Here is a 22,873-nt window from a genome sequence, read left to right as displayed (position 1 = left end):
AAAGCACAAGTTTTAGGTTCCAATACCAAGCTAGATATTTTAAGATGGTCGTCATCATCAGTAACAATTTTAAAGAAAATTATCTATAGGCATCTAAGAAAGAGCCCTCTTTCATAATAGTTAGGAATGCACACAGAGTAACCACAAACCACTGTCTGAACTGTTTCTTAATGAAAGTAGATGTTAGCCATGGAGTTAAACAAAGGGCCTACTTGGTTCAATGTGTTGAAGTGCAGAAAAACAATCTAATGCCATTTAACATATCTTTTAAAATGAGCAGGATGCAATAAGCCTCCATCTATCTTATCCTAACCATATCCAGAGGAATTGCCTTCTCCAAAGAAATAAAGAAAACTTTATATTTCAATACATAGTCATTACAATCAAACCTTTATTTACTTCCTTACCTCACTAAAAGCTCACAGAGTGCTCAGGATAGTAAAATGTCATCAAAGCATCTCTCAACAAAAACTGTCCCTTATGCAGAAAGGCAAAGTTAGATGACTTGAACCTATGGCATGATGTTCAGGCAGAGATTGGAACCATTATTCCTAATTATTAGGAGTTAAATCCAGCCGTACCTATTCAAGCGGAACCTGCATGAATTTCAGAGGGAGTTCTTACGCATGAAACAAAGTGCAGGATCTGACCTCCGATTTGCTATCTCTATTGCTTATGTCTATTTTTGCAAGTGAATGTTATTGGTAAAAGGTATTGGATTAATAACCCTGGAAACTAAAGTCCTCAGTTTAGTAACACATACGGCATAGGCAGTAGTAAGATAAGCTTCTGCACAGTACCATCCCAGTGATTCAAATTCTGCATTCCGATGTGCGTTTTTGCCTCCTGCTGACATCAGTGGGAACAGTGGGAAGAGATCCCAGGGCAGAATGTCACACAGCATGCCTCAGTTTTGACCTAGAATGACCTCAAGTAGGGTAAAGATAGAATTTGTTCTTCACCTTAATATAGTTATTGACCTTTACTGAAACTGCTAACTAGGGTGTAATGCGCAAGTGTTGTGGGAATGTGGAATCAGTCAATGCTACGCTTGGCTAATGTGGTAACTCATGGTGTCGGACGCTATCAGATGGTTGAGGGACATCTACATAGAACACATCACCAATGCCAGGAGGGATGAGCTGGAGTGCTGATGAGAAGCGCAGTAAGGAAAGTAACTGAAATATTTCCTTGATGGATTGTTTTTTCTAAATGGACAACCTACTCTAATTCTCAATTACTGAGGGACAATCTTCACTCATTGATATATTTTGCTTTCCACAACCAACTCTCTGTATAACTTTTCATGAGTGATGTACCTGAATACTTGGATGCTAATATCTAAACTGTATTCTTAAATGTATTCACCAAAATGTGGGTTATTGCTGATTATATGCTATATGTCTTTTAAAAACAAACTTTGTATTTGTGGATAATCCAAGCACTATACCTAGATGTACAGACACTCTTTTCCCAACCAGGCATGCATCTGACGAAGTGGGTATTCACCCACGAAAGCTTATGCTCCAATATGTCTGTTAGTCTATAAGGTGCCACAGGACTCTGTCACTTTTTACAGATCCAGACTAACATGGCTATCCCCTGATACTTTTCCCAACCTGTGTATTATGTAATTTTAACATTAGCTCAGGGTAGTTTTTGTGAAGTGAACAATTTTAGGAACTATCAACTCATTTTATATAGGCCATTAAAGAGTCTTCATCGATGGCAACATTTTTTAATGTTGACAGTGTTGTGGACTTTGAACTATAATTCTGGGTTTATATAGTAGCCTGTCCTACAAAGTATGTAAGTAACACGGCATAAGAAAAGGGAACATTTTCACCATCAGAACTAGAGACAAACGCTAGCACAGACATTGATTTTTTTTTAATTAATTCAGTGTGCAACGTTCTTTGCTTGTTCTGCCATCATGTGGCCAGCAGAAGAATATATGACGAGATATTTGCCCTTTGAATGCAGCTATATCAACTCCTGGAACATATTAGATTGGTATGTTGTAGCTTTTAATAGCCAATGATTTTTGAAGATTTTTTTTCTCCTTTCATTAAAGTTCTGTAAAACTATAACGTTTTCTCAGAACTCAAAAAAAGGGAAACTTTTCAAAGTGTGTAGAAATATAACCTTAAAACCACAAAAGACTGTTTCTTGCCAGATCCTCAGCTGGTGCAAAGAGTCATATCTGCATCCAAATCAATGGAGCTATGTTAATTTACTCCCACTCAGGTTCTGGCTTTCTGTATTTCAGCACATGAAATGTAAAGGCTATGCTGATTTTTAATGTTCTGGTGGTTTTTAAATAAATCTCAAATCTCTTATTGTTTGGATTACTAACCTGTAACTAACATGCACCGTAGGAATAGCCAGCTAGCTGCCAGCAGATTGCAAAATTCCACCTAATATTAGGCAAGAGGATAGAAGGGGAAGTGTAGCTTTTGCAAATAGTGACTGCAGCTGTCAGACTTCCTAGTAACTTTTGTTGTCACTAGATATCTTGAGGCTCTCGCTCTGGCTCCAATTAAAATCCCACTGAAATGCCATCCTGTAATAATGGCTTCAAATAACGCAAGTGGAAACATTTAAGCAATGTCTGACCTGTGAGATACTTTGTACAATGACTCTCACCATTAGGTCAACACAGGCTTTTTCCAAGGAAGAGGGCGAGGTGGAGAAAACCTAGGTAATTTACAAAACAAACCACAAAATGAAAGACAAACAGAAAGTCTGCTTAAAGGTTACAAAAGAGCAGGAGTACCTCTCCTGCCAATCTCAATACAAGACAGTGCTTTGACAATTGAATAAGGGCTGCAGAGAACATTATATGTAGACTGCAGGCTGCACTCTGTCCAAGCTTCCCTCCTGATTGCGTCTAGCATCTCCCTTGCCCCCTCCTTACTCCAGTCCAGTTTCCCAGCTCCTCCCTGTCGTGGTGCAGACCCACCGCCACAGCACCTCCTGCTGGTCATGCTGGGAATTTTGGGCCACCAGGTTGCCTTTTACTAGGTGCCTTTCACTCCCTGCCCCGTTACTTCCACTCCCTCCATTGTCTCCATCATCTGGACCCGTGTTGCTCCTGGACCCGTGGTGCCCTCTTTGGGACATGGCCCTTCGGCTCTGTGCCCCAGCCTGCTGTCTCCCCCATTTCAGGGTACAGGGGTCCTCAGTCCTTCTACTTGCTTCAGTGGCCAACTGCAGTCCCTAGTCCAGCCCCTGACTTCAGGGGCAAATTGTAGTTTGGATTTAGGTCACTCTCCTCATTGGCATGTAGGAGTAATGGGGGGTAGAACCCAGCGCAGTCTGGGTACCAGCCCAGGGACCCTATAGCTGGCAGCCACTTACTGCCCCTCCTCCTATTTCCTGCTTCCTACTTTCCCCATAGCCCTAACCCCTTCCCTGCCTTTGCTTCAGGGCCTCAGGCTGGCCAGGGTCAGCCAAGAGCTCCCCTATTGCGCCGCTACCCAGCACTGCAGTATCCCCGCTGCTCCTCAGCAGACAGTCCTTCCCACTTGCCCTCCAGGGAGAGACTACCTTTGTGCTGCTGAGCGGCCCTTTATATATGGGCTGTTCCAGCAAGACTTCTCTTGATTGGCTCTCCCAGTGAGCCCTTTCCTGATTGGCTGGGTTCTGCGCAGCCTCTCCAAGGCTACCTCAGAGCCTCTCCCCCAGCGGTTCCACATCACAGAAGGGGAAAGCTGGTATATTTTAACATGGTCATCGTCATCTTACCCACAAAAGCCCCAGTGGCATGGGCAGAGGAGCACAGGGCCAGCCTTAGGGGAAATGGCAGCCTGGGTGAACTTGTATTTGGTGCCCTTGGCCCCTGTGGGTGTGGTACCCCTCCATTTCCCCTGCACCCCCTCCTGTGCCCACATGGGGGAAATGACCTGGGTCCATGGAGCGCACGGTGTTGCTCCTCGCTCCCCCCTCACCACCCCCTAGGGGAGGACGTAGGAATGTTGGGGGGGGAGAGGTGAGCAGTATCTGTATGTCATTGCTGCTAACCCACCCCCATGTTCCTCCACCATGAGGGAACAGGGAGAAATCTGAGCGCCCCCCCACCTGGCGCTCCCCTGCCAGCTGGGAGCAGTTTCTAACGACACCAGCAGTGCACACCTCTGCACTGCCACATGATGCCCCATGGCACTCTGGGTGGTTGCCCGAGAGGCGCACCCCTAAGGCTGGCCCTGGAAGAGCAAACCGTGCCACAGAGCACACCTGTCCCTCCCACCCTACAGAAGAACTTGCACAAGGAAAAGCGAGGAGATGTGCTCTGTGGGGTGAGATCCTCAGCTGGTGTGAATCAGCAAGTTTGGGCACCTGGTTTAGGGCAACAGGTTCAGGAGTAGGGGGAGCTCAGAAGACCTTTGAGCCAGAAGGTTTCTGAGGCCCAGGGCAGTGTATTTCATAGGGCCCAGGCGTAATAGGATAGGCTGAGACAAGGAAGTGGTTCAAGGATTGGGCTGGGGAGAGGGACTATTCGTATAATAATCAGGCTTTCAAGCAATGGCTCCCACAAGCTGAATGTGCTCCTCATCCTTCCCTCCCCCAACACGAGTGATCAACTAATCCACATGGCTCAAATTTCAGCTATAGAGTACTGAATAATTGCAGCAGACTAAGAATTAACTGCAAATGCAAACAAAACAACTGTGGGCACAATCTGCTAATAGCTCAATGTCTAGCCACCTACCCTGTGTGGCCAATCTAATAGCTCGACATTTAGGGGGATGTTTTCAAAGGCATAAAGGGTAGCAGTTAGACACCCAACTCATTGGAAGTTGTTGCTTTTGGCACTGAAGATCAGCCCCTTAACTTCTAGCACTTGCATTCTCCATTAATAACATCCCTAACACTGAAGGCAGTTTTTAAAACAAGTCCCATCTCTTGGGGAAGGGCCTCTTGAAAAACATTTGACAGCAGGTCCTTTGCTAATTTGGGGTTTGTTTGGATGGAGGTCCACAGATGAGCAATGGAACATTCACAGGTTTTTCCATGTCATTGAGAAAAGTTTGTCTCTTATTCTGTGATTTTATTCTTCTTTAAATAACAGCTACAGCTGATCAATCTCATTGTTAACCTCTTATCCCAGTCTAATATTTGAAGTACTCTTGGAAACTGGCATCAGTCAGTCAGTTTGTACAGCCCATCTGTTCACTGTGGAAAGAGCTTGATTCGTTAGGTCATGTAGTCCCTATCATGATTGAGGAAAGACTGGAGTAAGTTCACTTCCAAAGGAGATCTCCGTATTTTAAAAACTGAAGATATTGATGGGAGGCAACTCTTTGTGTGGCCTTCCATTCACACATAGCTCAGAAAATACTCAAGTTGTGTGCTTTTTTTTCCTATTTAAATTTTTCATTAAAAGAGACATAGTGCAGCAGAGAGATACGCATGGAATATCATTTGCGTCTAGTGAAAGGTAGATCATCTGTCACATTGCTGTGGGACAAAAGATGTGCTCCCAGAATAACTGCTTCCTTCTTCATCTTGGTATGTGTATCCAGGGTTGCCCAAGGACCCCCTGGAAGAACTCCTGGAAGACCTATAAAAGAGATCATATTGTTCCATAGAAAAAAGGCTTCCTGACTTTGAGAGGGTAGAAAGAAAACTTTCCGGAGTATGGCTCCTTGGTGCTGAGAAAACAGCGCCAGAGTCAGTGTATGCAAAACTGACAGCAGATTCATTGGAGGCTGGTTGTAGCGGTAGCACATCTCCAGGCTGTTTATAAATCGGTGATGATTGTATGAGAGAGGTTCCTTGAGATCTCCTCTGTTGGGAGGCAGCTAACTGCATAGCCTGGGAAGAAGATAGGACAATCCTCGTTTCAACATGATGCAAGTGTGACTTGATGGCGATAGATTTCACTTCTTTCTTTGAAGTCCTAAAAAAAAAAAAAAAAATAGACCTATTTGATTTCAAGCTGAACCCCCGCCCCTCCCTGCCCCACGACTTCATTGAGCTTGAGAGACCAAGCGAGGATGCCAGGCAGGAATCAAACAGGAAGTGTCATCTCAGCCTAGCAACAACAGTTTCTCTTGACTAATTAGGGAAGCTGCATAAAGAACTGGGAGAATGTGGGCAGAGCCAGGCAGGAGTGGAGCTATAAGCTTTGAGTAAAACCTTCAGTAATTTAAGCTCTCACGCCTTTCCCCTCCCCATGCATACACCATCTGGGCTAAGACACAGCTCCTAAAGATGTCATTCTGGCCCTCCACACAGTCCCCAGACAGAAAGTGGCCCAGAGAGGCCCAAAATCTCTGGGCACAAACTGCCTTCTGCATCACTAGCCTGACTTGCCAAGGGAGAGGATGCCCACCTGATCTGGGGACTGTTTGGAGCACTCACAGACTCAGCATTTTCTATCCATTTTCAAATGTGTGGGATCATATGACCATCCACATGGGCCATTGGCAGGGTTGGAACCTGTAGGTCCACCACACAGACCTGCCACTTGAGCTAATGGAGCAACTGATAGTAGTAGTAGGTTGTGCTCTATGTGGACCAGAACTAGAGGGAGAGGAGAGAGACATTTTGTCAGCAGGTTTCATGGATCTTTGCTGAGAGTGGAGGAATGGCAGGACTCAGGAATCTCGGGTTCCAATCCAAGTTCTGGAGAGGACAGTGCTCTTGTGACTCTTCTGACCCATCCCAGTCCTGTCTCCTCCCCACCTCTGGTTCCTTGTCCCAGTTCTGTTCTCCATGCCCACCTAGTCTCAGTCACCGCTTCTCAGCCCGGTCCCTTTTCCCAGCCAGTCACAGTCTCCCTCTTCAGGGTCACTGTCCAAGTTCCAGTCTCGCCCCTTCCCCACATCCAGGCCCAGTCTCCTGGCCAGCCAGTCCCAGTTCCCCATCTGCCTGCCCCAACTCCTTGTTCCCAATCTCCTTGCACTGCTAGTCCCAGTCTCCCTCTCTGCTCCTCATCTGATATGTCTCTCCTGCCCCACACTAGCTCCCAGTCCTTTTCTCCCTCCCCAGGCTCTTTAGCCAATCTCTGTCTCTTCCCACTCCCTCTCCAGCTTCCTGCTCCAGGCTCTCCCATCCATGGCTCCTTGCGCCTGTCTTCTTGTCCAGCCAGACCCAGTCTGCCCCTCCCTCAGCTCCTCATCCAATATCAGTAGTCCCCCGCAGCCAACCGGCAACCAGTCCTCTCCCACTTTCCTCCCACTTCCACTCCCAGCCTCTCTCTCCACCTCCAGTCCGAGATTCCTTGTCCCAATCTTCTCCTTTCCCTCCCTCTCCTCCAGCTTTTGTCTCTGCTGCATTTGAATCAGGCAGCGTCCCAGCCCAAAGCAGCCATAAGAGAAGTCTGTCTTCGCCCCTGTAGCCCTGAGGGAGTTTGCTGAATTGCTCTGTGGGGATGGGCCAGCACGAGGCTCGAAGATTCACAGCAAAAATGGAATCTTCAGAGATGCAACTGCTCAAATCAAGACTCTCTAAAGAGCAGGTGTGATCTGCAAGTTCTCAAAGCCTTATAACTTGCCCGTATGTGGGTAGATTTTCATGAGGACAGCAAAAGGCACGTCTCTGACACAAAGAACACCCCCTGCCAAATGTCAAACCTCTGTTTCAAAGCATGGGGGCACTAGAGCTATTCAAAGGAAAGCTCATGTGATTTTTTTTTTAACCTGGGCAAACAACATATTTTTCACAAGCTTCCTTCTCAGAAAAGGCTGCACTGTTCTCAGAAAAATCTAGCCCGCAGCAGACTCCCTTTGTGTACTTCAACCTGAATGGGTAAAGTTTAGCAAAGTTATAAACAACCGAAAACAGGGTCTTATAATGGGAAGTGTCATTCAACGTTAATAACAAGCAGTGCTACTAACTTTTTCTATAATTTAGTACACACACATAGATTGGCTCATTGACGCCTTCGAGCATGATGAAGCCATAATGTATGTTCAAAGTATGCTCAGAGGTAGGACCTGGAAGCACCGTGCCGAAAAGCATCAGAACTCCCACCCCCCTCCCAATTAATTACATCCAGTGCTGCAAACAAATCCATGAGCAGGGTCTGTCCAAACCTGCCTGAAGGACCCACGTTCCCAATACACAAAGCATGCACCACGCAGTGGAATGGAGGTTACAGAATGTTGTAAAACTTACGTGTTGTCCTTTGTCACCAGTTTGTAATGAAGGAAACTGCAGCCCAGAATGAGTAGGAGGGAGATTATCAAGAAAACACTCATTGCAGCGATTATTAGGTCTTGCTTAAGCGTCTGACTCTCCTGGGATTCTTTTTCTAGAACATTTTTTTAAAGAAAGTATGAGCTAAAACAATGTAAATGTACTGTTGTATCCATCGGTGTGGCCCCTGATCAGTGGCCTGCCTGACTGTATGGGAACAAATCCAGTGCCATGGGCTTCAATGGCTGCACCAGTGCTCCTCAAACAGCAGGTGCCGAAGGGTCACTCTGGCAATGAATGGCTTCCCAGGGGGCCACACCATAATGAGTGCAATGTTCTCAATGAAAGGACCACCTGTCTGATTGCATTCAGCCCTCTCCTCTCTGCCCTGTCCTCTCTAGTGTGGGTCTCCTCTCTAACCTCCCTTAGTAGTGGGGGAGACCGAGAGGGTTTCACCACCCTGCCTCTCACATTTCTTGAAGAGGGATGCTCTATCTTGTCTTCCTCCCCTACCCCCTAGGGCATGGAGTGGCATTTCTCCTTCTCCCTCCATCATCTGATCCTTTAGGGCTCATGCTGGGAGTGTAGAGGAATCCTAGGGCTCTTTTTCCTTCCACTGCCTCACAGCTGCTTTTATCCCACTGCTGAATTTCTCACCACAGGCTGCACTGCTCACCACACTGCCTGCCCATCTGATCGCCTGTGGTCTATGTCTAGGGTGACCAGATATCCTGATTTTATAGGGACAGTCCTGATTTTTGGGTCTATTTCTTTTATAGGCTCCTACTACCCCCCACCCCTGTCCCGATTTTTCATATTTGCTGTCTGGTCACCCTATCTATGTTGCTTTCCGTCAGTGACAGAGCGAGCCAGTCAAGCGCTAATGAAACCTACAAACACTACGGCGCAGCATGCAGAGTGCTGGAGAGGCTCATGCAACGCCCTGAAGAGCTGCGGGATGATGATTGCCCCAAACACTGGATAAATGGCAGACATAACTGTCCGTTTAGAGGGCAAACCTAATCAGAGTGGTTGGAAGCTATGAATTGGTGCCTGCTAGTCTAGCTTTTCATTTGGTCCTTTGTCTGTTGCACCCATTCTCTTCTGTGGCTGTTAAACGGCAGCGTTGGCTGGAAGATGTATTATTAGTGGAAATTCAAAAATGGAAATATTTGGATTTGGAAATGTTGCTGTGGTGACTCCTGGGAGTTGTAGTTCTGGTGCCTCAACCTCCTGTTCTCCTCTATAGGCCAGGCTCCCTGAATGTATGACATCTGCTGTAATGCAACCAGGGTCTCCTCTTTTGGAGAGAGGAGTCCCTGGCCATGGTGCACCAAGAGAGGGGAAGCCCAGCCCATAGCGGAGAATGGAAGACTACAACTCCCATAAGACATGGCAACAGCATTTCCAAATTGGATTTTTTTTTCCTGGCCAAAATATTTCAGTACTGGGCGTTCTGTTGTTGTTGTTTAGCTAACAGACAAATTAATCAAAAATCCAATTTTATGTCAAAAAACAGTTTTGATGGAAACTTCTCAGCCAGCCCTATTAAACACATTTATAGTGCCCTTCCAGGACACACCAGCTCCTTCATTCTCCCCAAATACCAACAGGCCACTAAGCTATTGCTGAAACTTCATAACTTATAGGCCTGACTGTCTCTTCTGGTTCAATCTTTTTCTTCCAAACTTATTTTGAGTTTCTACAAGACCCAAGGTAAGATGATAATTCAGAATCACCTCTAAATTTAGGAAGCTGTGAAGTAATCTATTCTGCAGCCAGCAGACAGACATATCCCAGGACAGACAGTGGCAGATATAAAACACTAGTGAGATATCACCAAATGTATGAGACTCCCTGGAGTTCAAGGAGAGAATAGTTGTAGTGTGAAGAAAGGAAACTGTGAGCTAGAAGGATGAGTCGGTGGGAGGGAGAATAATAGAAGGTGCAAAGAGAGAATAATTTTTATAAAGCCAGATAAGCTTTCATCTTTTGTGAGGCTTATTCAAGGTGCATGAAACCATATGAGAGTCATGCATCCCTTGATGGAACCGGTCCTAAACATTTTAAAGACTGAGGTTCTGAGAATCTTAGAATATTATCATGACTCCAGTGGGATAAGATGTACAACCTTAGTAAATGTCACATGTGCTCTAAATTCATAATTCTGCTGCCATTACTTTTGCCCTTTGCTGAGTTTAGCCACCTAATTGCCAGCTTTCAAACTGGCCTAGAACATTTTGCTCTGTCTTTATCATATCGTTACTGACAGTGACATCAAATGATGTCTCGTCTTTTCAAAAGGGGTTAGTAAACTCTGCTCTAAAGATGATGCCTGTCTTCAGCCTGTGGTTATAAGGTTCACTGAGCACTGTACCTTCCGAAGGAGGTTCATTTTTGTTGGCTGTTCTGCAACCAGAAATTAAGATGGAGAGCAGGACAAAGATGATGGAATAAACAGCCATACTTGTTTATCCATGTACAGTATCCATGCTGACTGTGTACTGCCACCGTCTTAATGTTGCTGTTGGACTCTTATGACATCCCTAGTATTCTTACAGACATTCTGACAGCATAATCTCCTCACGCAGGCTCAAACCCTGAATGTGCATGGGAGATATTAATAAATTCAACATCTCAAAAGTAAAACAAAAACCACTCCAATACTAGCTTTATATACGTTCATTGATTTTCATTCATTTTCTTCTATCTACAAAATTCTGTAGTTAGTTTTCTTTTACATATATGTTAATACAGCAGGGAAATGATCTATGTCTGATTATAGCTACCTTGTATTCCAAGCACACTCAGAGATCCCCTTCTGTGACTGAGACCCCCATTGTGCTAGGTGTAAAAACAGAGTAAAAGACAATTCCTGCCATTTACAGTTCACAGGCTAACTAGACAATGCAGACAAAGGAGAGGGGGAAGGAGGTATTTGCTATTATATTATAATTTATTTTTATGTGAGCCAGTTGCTGCACTCCTTACTCATTCTTTACTCTTGGAAAATGCCCGCTGCACTCAATGGAAGCCTTATAATGTTATGAATCATTGGCAGGGGCACTAGGGTATTTTAACGTCATTGAAGCCACGAGGGAAGAATTGTTTATCATCTCTTGTGATTGGTCAGAACTGTCCTTTTCCCTTTCCACAAGACAGGGGCTCTGGGATGGGCGGGCTGGTGGGAGGGGAGAGGGCCTCTGGGGCAAATTGGGCTGTGGGGAGAGGGGAGGCAGGGGCTCCCAGATGGTTGAGCTGTTTTTTTTGGTGGGGGCAGGGGGAGGAAGGGGCTCTGGGCTGGTAGGACAGGTATGGAAGGGGGAAGGCAAAGGCTCCAGGATGGTCAAGCTGGTGGTGATGGTGGGGAGGCAGCAGCTCCAGGATAGTCAGAATGGTGGATGGGGAGGAGTTAGGGGCTCCCGGGTGGTGGGGTGGAGCTCCAAGAGGGTTGGGCTGGTTGAGGAGGGGCAGAGTCTCCAAGACAGTAGGGCTGGGAGGTGGGAGGGGATCCAATATGAAGATACATTATCATTTATTTCCTCTTAACAACAGTTTGATTTTTGTTACTTCAAACACTGTCTTTGTTTAGTAGCTTTAAAAAAAAAGAAACAAATGGAACGATTTCTAGCACATTATGCTTATTTTTATTGTATGTGATGTCCCTTTCTTCAACCAAGCACTTGACTGTGCTATAAAAATCATGAGACTTTTATGAGCCGGATCTCTCAGGTTTTCATTTTTCTGTTTTTCTTTTCTGGTACACTTGTGGCTGTGATCGTTTCCAAGAAGCGCTGTCACCATTTCTGATTGTCACGCCCAACAAGGGGCAGCGTGTGTGAATACATAACTAAATGAGTGAAGGAAGGGAAGTGGGGAGGAAATTTGTCCACTCTCCATTTATAGCAATGATCTCTGAAAGGCGCCCACATTCTCCTCCGGGCATAAGGCTCTTTGGAGGCTGCTCTCCTGCTTATGCTGTGACCTGCAATGTGGGGAGCTAGTAGAGGACAGTAAAGCAGAGTTCTAGCTCCCTCACTCCCCTTTGCAGGCATGTCGGCAAGTGCCAACCTTACCCTTCCTTTAAATAGGTGGTGGGAGGGAGACACTATTTCTATTGTCACTTTTTTTGTGTCACCGGATAAAATAAGGAAGTGGCACCTTCCAGTAGGGCTTGTTCTAGAGAGCCCTGGACTGCTCCAGAAAAACCCAAAGCCTCCAAATGACTCTCCGCAATGTGTGGTGTTATCAGCCATCCAAATATTGATGGTTTGTATTCGAGGGGGGGGTCTCTTCTGCACCCTGCAACCTAGGCCTGCCAGATATTAACAGTTCCCCAAATAGCTGTGAGGTTAACACGTCACCATAGCGGGATGTTGCCTTACGGACATTTATGCTTGACAAGCACAAGGCATCAAGCACCAGGATAAAATGAATTGGTCTTGGAAGATCAACATTAATAGGTGGGAGCCTTATATACAGTATATCTGGCACTTTCTAAAGGTCCACGTAAGAAACCAAATACACTTCACAGGGCATTTTCTTCCAACTAATTGTCCTAACGTTGGGGACTAGACTTCTCGACCCAATCCTCATTATTCCATAGCTTCTCCCTGGGTCCTAACTTTTGAAGGGACATACGCTACTCCGCTGTCATCACCACTTCTATCAGCCCGTATATTAAGATCTATAGGTCAAATCCTAAGTGTCTCTAGGGATTTTCACTCATTCCTTACTCATGTAAAACACCCATTCACTTCAAGTGACAGTCTGAGTAAAAGCTTCACGATCTGTGCCATGAGCAAAGCATGAGCCTCTGTAGCCTATTAACATTGCAGCTGAACCTAAAACCGTAGCTTTGTGCAATGATTAGAGATTATTTCCATGTGATATGGCTGAAAGTACTCAGGTGTTTTAGTATTCCCCTTTAAGTGTTAAGCTAGGTGGTAATAATTGTGGGGGGGGGCAGCCCACATAAAACCATTTTAAATTGATTGCATTGTGACTTCCTGTCTTTCCTTCACTCTCTTTTTAGTCACTGTTCCATAATGGTTGTAGTCATAAATGGCTTGGAGGTAGCTTTTAAAAAAAAGCCTCATATTTCAGTATGTTTTTGAAATGTCTTAGTTGCTTGGTCCCCTCACTTTTGCAGTCCCTCTGACACCACAAGTATACAACACTACATGCAACACAACATGACTCGTCTGGATGTAAAGAGGCAAAACACTCCTGTCTCCCCTAGCACAAGGAACTACATGGCCTCCTAGCTGCAAAAATCTTTTAAGACACTAGTTCCCAGAACACCCCCTCCATAAAGGTGCCCCCTTGAAAAACCATAACCCAGGAGTGGGAAAGTTTGATAGGGAAGGAGACTGTCCTTAGCAAACATTGCTATCAACATTAAATGATTTCTATTGGCATATGTCCTCCTGATTCCCCTAACCTGTAAACACTGTTCTTTGCCATAGGCATACTGAGGAAGTAACGCCATACACAGCAGCTTTACCTTAATCAGCTGCTTGCAGAAGATTGTGCTCAAAAGAGCCCTCGGAAGATGAAAACACCTGTGCTGCCATGAGAGATCACAGTGGCACAGAGATTCTGTGCTCTGCAGAAAACATTAACTAGCGGAACCAGCTGTGGATCCAGGAATTTGTGTTTCATCTTTGGAACTGTGTCACCAAAGGTGATCATTCAACCAGTGTTGACCGCTGCGCTCTCTGCTTCACCGTACCTGGTACTGAACCCACAACAGAGTCCTCATCTCTAGAAGATGCACGTGCAGCTGGAGTCCTGTGTCTTTAAACAAAAAGCAAAAACTAATAGTGACTGTCTGAGAGCTCCAGTTCCGGGAAAGTATCAGATCCAGATGCTCAGAAGGGAGGGAACAAGACAGCAGACTCCCTATTTCTGCACAGGACAGAGGAGATCTGCACACAGAGGGCGACACAGCAGGTGCATCTCATGAGTACAGTCCAGACCTATAGCCTTTATGTTATAGACTTTCTGTAGCGTCATTCTGATCAAGTCCCCCTGAACCAAGCACAGACTGTCATTACCATTCAGCCAGCCATGCTCTAAAATTCATCAGCCCCCAACACTTTCACACACAATTCATCCTCCCCCACTATATCCCCATTGTTTCCTAAATTCCACCAAAGCCGAGCGTAATCTTCAAGAAAACTGAGTATAATAGTTTATGGATATGGTATGTGTGTGGTTGTAACTTAGCAACTATGATGCTTTTGAAACGATGGTCAGATACTCAGCCAGACAAATCAGCGTTGGCTCCTTGATGGGCCGAATTGCATTAATTCATATCAGCTGAGGATATAGCCCAAAGCTTCTAGGTTTTGACATTTATTTGATTTCCTTTCCTCTTTCATTAATTGTAGACTAATAGATTACTAAAAATGCCATAACTGTGTAAATCTAATACACTTCTTGACCTTTGCTATCACGGGGAGGGATAGCTCTGTGGTTTGAGCATTGACCTGCTAAACCCAGGGTTGTGGGCTCAATCCTTGAGGGGGCCATTTAGGGATCTGGGGCAAAAATCTGTCTGGGGATTGGTCCTGCTTTGAGCAGGGGGTTGGACTAGATGACCTCCTGAGGTCCCTTCCAACCCTGAGATTCTATGATTTATGCAGTCAGTTTCCTTTTGGCATTTCATTCAGCTGAGACAACAAAGCTGGCCTGAACAGTTTCACTGGCTGGTTTCACTTTCCTTTTCTCATGCTCTATATGAGCCACCTTGCAAGGAGAATGGTTACATTCCCCCAGCATATTTTCATGGATTTTAAAAAAGGATCTGGGGATCATTGCTATTAAGGTGTGTAAACCCCTTTTTCCTAAACATAGGGATCAATCCTGCAGTCCAAAGACTTCCTGGTCCAATATTTCCAGCCTAACCTGAACTGACAGCATCTCTATAATTTGGATACAGTAATCCTGTTGGTTAAAATGCCTCAAAAAAGGCTTTGAGCCTCATCTTACAGGCATTCTCAGGCTCAGACTATGGTGGGAGTTTTACTTGGAGGAGGACTGCAGGGTTGAAGCCTTTGTTATATGAAAGAACACATATTTGATCCGATGATGGCCTAGAGAACAATGTGAACTGAATGACTTTCACCCAAATTGATGTGAAATGTGGAATAAGTTTATTGCACACACAACACAGATAAGCAGCATATTTTAATCTTTAAATTATACAAACTGCAGACAAGTAAGTGCAACTCGGAATTAGAAGGAAACTGAAAGATGTATAAGAGAGCACCAGGGGGAGCTGTTTCCCAGTTTGGAAGGTTTCCTACAGTTGCTGAGATTTGTAGGTCCATCCTAAACCCAAAGATTGTCAACCTGATTGTGATTTCAGGCTGCTGTGCATCAGGACTAAGTCCATGAAGTTGCTCTGTGTAAAACTGATGTTATGGAAGAGGAGAATCAGAATTTATAAGTGAAGACGACAACACTGACAATCAGGTCCCAGCATTGATTTCCAGGGGGAAATCATGTTTTGCTACTGCTGCTGCTCTCTTCTTACCATTTGTAAATATTGCTGTCCATGGGGCAAGCTGTATGCCAGTCACATACAAAGGGGGCATTAAATTGGTCCCAGCAATTTATTACAATGGAAAATATTACCTGGGATTCAGTAACTGCAAATGGGTTAATTTAATTTTAAGCATATTATAATTCTATTCTACAAATTCAGGATATCTAGAAAAATGTCTCATTCAAATAACCATGGATACAGCAGGTGGCGCTCCACCATTAACAATGTTAGAAGAACTTGCTAGAGACCAAATCAGGCACAAATCTAAAAAACAGACAGGTAGAAAATAGGTTTCCTTCTCATTATCACAGCCACCCACAATGGCTAGCAACATATTATTAAAAAATATTTATACAAAGCCATAACATTGCAATCTGATTCCTACCATTCACAAAATAAAATAAAATAAAATGAAATAAAAAGGCAAGACTAACTTAGTAGCAAGTGTAGAACATTGCTAAACAGGGGCTAGCCACTAGTGAATCCTTTAGAATAGTTAAATGAGATGGATTACCTTAAATTTAGCAATTTAGCTTGCTGAAAAGTCACATGTAGACCTGTTGCAGTAGCAGGCATAGATGAGCTTTGCTGTATCCCATCTGAAGCCCTTAAAAAAAGAAAAAGAATATATTGGAGCTAACAAGAACACATGACAGATGAGCTTAAGTATGAGGGCAGTTGTCCTCTTAGTACCAAGTATCACCAAGAACACACAGGCTTAGAAAAGAATGTTCCGTCGTCAGAGACAGCAGGTTACACGGGCTTTTACTATTTGGTTGGAGTCACTTCTCCAGGTGAATCGCATCAAAGATTATCATCTGAATTGTGGGAAATATCTGGGGTTTGTATAGTGGGGAAAATGGATCTTGAGTGTGAATTCTGTTCTCTCCCCCCCGCCCAAAAAAAGTATGTGCAAGTCTACACAAATTTATTTTGCCAATTTTCCAGCATTTCTCCAAATTTGCCACTGTGCTGCCAGCACCTTCACAAATTGAGCTATAATCATTGAACAAAATTTCTAAACAAGAGAAACAAAAAGTTAAGAAATAAGTTGGACCCTACCTCCCTTTGTGTTTAACTAGATTAAATAACCAAGTTAGCATCTGGGGTCTGGTTCAACCCCCATTAAAATCAATAAACTTCTTCAGGCTTCTCTTATGGACTTCAAAGGGCATTAGATCAGGCACCAGCACTTTAGAGGTTTTTCAAGTGCCAGCCACAAGATGAGACAATTTCTTTGGTGAGAAAGTTACAGCAGTTACATGACTAACTGCACTTGCTCAGTCTGAACTTCTGCTTACCTGCTTTCCAAGATAATACAAACAAATATAATAATATATTAATGTAGCTAACAAGGGCACCAAAACCAGACACGGGCCAAATACTGCACACCTCCCATTCATTTCAGTCAATTAATTAATTCCTTCAAGTAACATTCTTTGGGGCAACAAACATAACCCACAATTTTTATTAATGCTTTTCCTTGGCGGTCAACTGGTATTTCGAGAAACACAGTTCCTGCCCCCGGTGCTGGTGGCTGCTCAGCTTTGCTAAACCTGATGTTTCAGACAAGGAGCTACAAACAGCTGAAGAACACCCTTTGCTCTGACCACTCTTCAGTCCCTGGAAGCCATCCCTGCTGGATGGTGATGATCCTCTTCTTTTGGCTTTCAGGCTGGCTGCCTCTACGGCTCAATCTCCTCAACTACCCTTGTTTTGATTTTCTGTGTGATGAGAGTGCTGATGCCTCTACTGTAATTTCTAGGGTAACTGCACCTAGAGATAATTAGCACCCTTCAGTAGAGAGGACAAGCAATGGATGGACATGGGAAATGACTTACCTTCTGCTGCCCCCACCTCAAAGAAGTGACTGTTCTGTTCAAGATTAAAGCACATTGATGGTGGGGAAGCTTGGGGAACCTTTGCCCATGCTCAACTATATCCAGGGATGCTGAAACAATTTTCATAGTAGGGGTGCTGATGATGGAAACCACGCATTTGGAGTTTGTTATTACTACTTCAATCCAGGGAGTGCGGCAGCATCCCCAGCATCCCTAGTTCCAGCCCCATTGACTGTATCTATTCTTTAGATTATGAGAGGATTTCAGTACCCAGGCTGCCAATCTAACACTGCTTCTGCATTCTAGACAAAGCCATTGCAAAGTGATGTCCAGGAGGGAAACTGATGTCTGTGCTGGGCGCAAGCTGACGGTTTAGCCACTGAAGAATGTGAACAAAACTTTTCATGCAGCTGGTGTATTTCACTATATTGCACATGGTGTGGGACCATTGTCGGATCTTATTAATATTAGTCAGGACGTAACAGATAAATACTCCAATCGGTCAGTTGCAATCAAGAGAGAATTCTCCACAGCCTACACATCCTTTTCTGGATAAGAACAGATGACCGACCCATTCTTATTGCTGGGTTTAGAAATGATACTGGAGTTAAATATTTTGCATGCATTAAAAATGTTAACTTTGAGACACTGGCCAAAGTCAGCATTGATACAAGCACTCAATTCTACTAACGGGAATGTGGTTAGATCAGGCCTGAATTTGGCCCCATATAATTCAGTAGAACAATACAGTACCATTTACAATACATTCTTTTAAAATATGCATTTTTAATTGAGTAACTTTTTTTTAAGACAAAGAACTTTTCACAGGAAGATGGGAGAATCTTCCTGATGAAATATTGACTGTCTCAATTCATATCAGGCTCCCAAGCATCACTCTGAATTGACTAATGGCCATTACATCAAATAGGTTTCCACCTTAATCTTTAGTTCTTGTCTGAGTGATATTAATACACATTGTTTATCATTAATGAACATTAGAATGTGATTATAATACATGTAATTAATGCCTATCATAAATGTCTGCAAATACAGTGCAATAATTGAATATATGGTTAATGAATCACTACTACAGTTAAATTCCAAATGTCCTTACTGCTAAGTACAATTAGAGCTGGCCAACACCACAAATTTACATCAGCATAACTATGTCTCTCAGAGTGTGAGAAATCGACACCCTTGAGAGCTGTATCAGAGGGGTAGCCGTGTTAGTCTGGATCTGTAAAAAGCAACAATGAGTCCTGTGGCACCTTGAAGACTAACAGAGGTATTGGAGCATAAGCTTTCTTGGGTGAATACCCACTTTGTCAGACACAGACGGCTGACGAAGTGGGTATTCACCCACAAAAGCTTATGCACCAATACATCTGTTAGGTGCCACAGGACTTGTTGCTTTTGAGAGCTGTAGTTATGCCGACCTAACCCCTCAGTTTAGCAGCGGGAGGTTGATGGAAAAATTCTTCCATTGACCTAGTTGCCACCTCTCAGGGAGATGGCTTAACTATGCCCATGAGAGAACCCCTCCCGTCAGAAGTGCTACCGCAGCTGTGTCACTGTAACATTTTAAGTGTAGACATACCCTCAGTGAGGACAGTTTCAGCTAGTAAGACACTTTGTTCGGGACTGTTGTCTTTATTTGTTGTCATTAGCGATTGTATTGAATCGTTTTGGAATTTAACGCAGTATTCCATATTTGATCACAGAAGGCAGAGATGCACTTTGCAGAGAGGCCAGGTCCGGCTCTAGGTTTTTTGCCTCCCCAAGCAAAAAACAAACAAACAAAAAAAACCCAACTCTGAGAGCACAACTGCCACAGCAAAAAAAAAAAGGGGGCCGGAATGCCGCCCCTGAAATTGTGCCGCCGCACGCACGTGCTTGGTTTGCTGGTGCCTAGAGCCGGTCCTGAGAGAGGCCCTGGTTTTGTTTATTGCTTGTGTTTTGATAGCAACTGTCTTATATCGTAAGGACCTGGTCCAAAGGCCGCTGAATGAATTGGAGTCTTTCCATTGACTTCAATGGGATCTGGATCAAGCCCTAGATGTTTCACAGACATTAAAATTAACAATATTTAATACAAAAATTTGAACTTTCAATATACTTTAGAAGTGACTAGACATCAACAATGAAACCAGCTTGCCAATTAACAACAATATTCCCAGCTCTAACCCATTGTCCCACCTCCCTTCCTTCCACACCAAAAAGAAAAGTTGGGCTGTCCAAAGCTTCAAGGACCCTTCATGACCAGGGCCGGCTCCAGGCTCCAGCATTCCAAGCTGGTGCTTGGGGCGGCAATGTGCAAGGGGCGGCAGTCCCTGGTGTTTTGCCCCCCAAGCAGCGCGCCGAATTGCCGCTGCGGGTGGCGGGGGGAATCCGTGCGCCTTTAGGGCGGCAGGCGCGTTTCGGCGGTGACGGCAATTCGGCAGCAGCTTCTATGTTTAGCTGTCCGCGGCGGCTTCAGCTAAACGTAGAAGCTGCTGCCGAATTGCTGCCGCCGCGGAAACGCGCCTGCTGCCCTAAAGGCGCACGGACTGCCCCCGCTGTCCACAGCGACAATTCGGTGCGCTGCTTGGGGCAGCAAAAACTGTAGAGCCGGCCCTGTTCATGACCAGCTTCCTATGAGCAACCTTGTAAAGCAACAGGGCTCCACTGATTGCAGCTATGCTAATATTGCAAGAAAAGCAAAGTGGTCTCTTGGGGAACCAGGCTCTAAAACAAACCCTTGAATTCCATGTGGCAACTTGTTGGCAGCCAGTGCGGATTCGGGAGCACTAGTGTAAGGCCCTCACTGTGCAATGTATTGGAGTGGGTGACCATATTGTGAACATTCTTCAGGTAAACCAAGTTGCACCAGGGGCATGTTTCCACTGACACCAGTCGTTTCTGATTTCAGCTCACATAGCCTGCTAATTTAATATTGAGGGGGCACTGCATGGATAAAGTCCAGGAACTCTTCTTGACAGGCACAAATGAAAAAAAACCATGTTCTTGGCCAGATCTGCTACCTGATCATCCATCAGCAGCCCAGTATCTAATGAAACAAACAGCTAGACTACAAACTTGTGGTGCAACTGGAATGGCAGATGGTGCTGACAAGTTTCCTGCCAATACCCTGGAGACACAAAATGGTTGTTGTACTGATAGAAATGAAAACCTTCAAAACACATTTATATATATATGAAAAATATTTATCACAAGAACGTTCTCGCTCTGAAATTGGAGAGTTTAAAAATTTTAAAACTAGACTAAAATAAATTATTCACATTCCTCCCTTGAATCCTTGATAACATTTAAAAAGCTGCCTTCCACATTTGTGTCTGTGGCGATACATTTTTTCAACTGATTCCATCTGTTGGTGCAAATCCTGAAGTCAATGGAAGACTCCCGCAAACTTCTATGGCAGTTGGATCCGGCCTTTATGGTTCAGAAAGGTCATTCATACAGTATGTTTGTAATTTTGAGAAGATTTTAGAAGTGACAGAATTTGCTCTGTTTCGGGTCTTGTCTGAAATAGGTCAGATCTGCAGGGCAAGTTGTTTCGCTAGGTAATGAACGACAATTCGGGGAAATAGACATAGCGGGCAATGTGCTGGAGTGTGAACGTGGATTATTTAGAGCTGCTGTTCGGTAGAAGGGATGACTGATTGAAATTGGTATTTGATTTTGTCATTTAAAGTTATTGGTGGGGTGCTCAGAGCTGGTAGATGTGTGCTTGGTTAGTCTAAAGGGAAAGAAAATAAAAATAAACCCCCTTTTTTTAAAAAAAAATGGTCAGACAGTTTCAGGTAAGACAGTTGTCTGTATTAGAGATTTCTCTTTATTTCAGTTAGCTGGGTCCAAACAGCTTTGCCAGTTAGGATCACTCTGCCGGGTTGGACTGTTGTACAGGGTTGTCAGCCTGCAGCTCCTGTCTGCCTTTCTAAAATGCACGTCTGAAGAGAAACCTGAAACGAATCTTTTTTTGACTAGCAAAGAGGAACTCACTCGGCTTCTCTCGGGGAACTGGACATTTTTATCCTGCCCTCGCCTAGAGAAATGATTGTCATGTTTATGTGCAAATGAGCAAACTCAGCACGCTGATCTCTGACTGTCATTCAAAACCGAATGATTCTTGTGGGTTTTTTTTAAAGTTACACACCAAAGGGCTGAGGTGAAACCATCAACAATATCATTTCACTGGTGCTGACTTTAACTGCATCTCAGAAATAAAACATATGCTGCATTCATAGTGAATCGGTCAAACTGAGGGGAAAATTAATATAGGATCTTCAAAACAACTTTCCTCTTTAAAAGGAGACCAACAGGAGATTTTTGAAAAGTGGGCTTGTGCCCTTTTCAGACTTTTTCTGGTGTATGTTCCCCCCAAAGAAGTTTTTGTTTCTGTTTGTTTTTACTTTAGAAATACAAGCGTTGTCGCCTCTGGTTTTGTAAGAGAACTCCCGGGGTGAATCCTAGGTGGATTGAGTTCTTCCTTAGCCATTCATTGAAGGAGTGGGGTGATCCTTATCCAAGAGATCTGTTCTCCCAAGCACTGCAGTAGAAAAGGGGTTACCAACAAACGCCACACAAATTTTAAATAGTCTGAACAAGTATCACCTTCCTGCTCAGCTTTTATTGACATGGTTTCTCTGGCATCATAACCTGGTTTTCCCCTCATCTTTTGGACCTTCCGGGATAGACGAGACCTGAGTTTCTAGCATAAATCTCTCAGTAAATAACAAACTTTTCAGCCCTCGGATTTCTATAAGCAGCAAATGGCCAAAACTCATTTCCCCCCTTTGCAAGTCCCCTTTAAACACAATGAGATCTGCCCATTCTTCCTATGGGTACAAATACTCCCCTCCAATTAACAGGGTGGAAGGGAATAAATGGGACAGAAAGGACCTGAAACCCATGGAAGAAATGAGCACCCAACACTTCCACCGTGACTATGAGCTCTCTGATTTTCTTCTTCCTCACCTGTGTTTTTATTTATCTGTATTATGGCAGCACCTGGAGGCCCTTCCAGGGGCCCCATTGTGCTTCGAGCTGTACAAACACTTTCCCCAAAAAAACTTACAGTCTAACTACACAGGATACACAAAATGTGGGTGAAAGAAAGAGGGGAAATGAGTCAGAGTGAGAGGCACAGAGATATTAAGGGATTTGCCCATGGTCACACAGGAAGTCTGTGGCAGAGCCCAGAGTCCTAGATCAGTGCCGTGTTTCAGTCAACGCTGAGTATTAAATGGTTAATATTGATTACCTTTAGAAATGCCAGGAAACCAATGTTCACCAAAGCCCATGTCCGTTAGCTGCACTTAGTGAGATCTACTGC

General features: G+C 44.3%; 1 protein-coding gene across 1 annotated transcript; it reads right to left on the bottom strand.

Moving 5' to 3' along the window:
* Nucleotides 1-5,029: 5,029 nt before the first annotated feature.
* On the bottom strand, nucleotides 5,030-10,667 carry LOC120371455. The gene is made up of 3 exons (XM_039487229.1): nucleotides 10,523-10,667; nucleotides 8,125-8,260; nucleotides 5,030-5,902 (listed from the first exon to the last, which is right to left on the bottom strand). Exons 1-3 carry the CDS (start codon nucleotides 10,608-10,610, stop codon nucleotides 5,446-5,448), a joined length of 681 nt encoding a protein of 226 aa, XP_039343163.1. The 5' UTR covers nucleotides 10,611-10,667; the 3' UTR covers nucleotides 5,030-5,445.
* Between the last annotated feature and the right edge of the window lie 12,206 nt (nucleotides 10,668-22,873).

This window comes from Mauremys reevesii, linkage group 9, assembly GCF_016161935.1.
Source record: "Mauremys reevesii isolate NIE-2019 linkage group 9, ASM1616193v1, whole genome shotgun sequence".
NCBI lineage: Eukaryota > Metazoa > Chordata > Testudines > Geoemydidae > Mauremys > Mauremys reevesii.
This window is presented reverse-complemented; position numbering and strand designations above follow the sequence as displayed.

Bases quoted from the DNA above. Each gene is read 5' to 3' on its own strand.
- LOC120371455 (XM_039487229.1), bottom strand. From the start codon at position 10,610: ATGGCTGTTTATTCCATCATCTTTGTCCTGCTCTCCATCTTAATTTCT. The intron at 8,261-10,522 runs GTACAGTGCTCA...AAAATGTTCTAG, and splicing joins AAATGAACCTCCTTCGGAAG to AAAAAGAATCCCAGGAGAGT. The intron at 5,903-8,124 runs GTAAGTTTTACA...TTTTTTTTTTAG, and splicing joins CTGGTGACAAAGGACAACAC to GACTTCAAAGAAAGAAGTGA.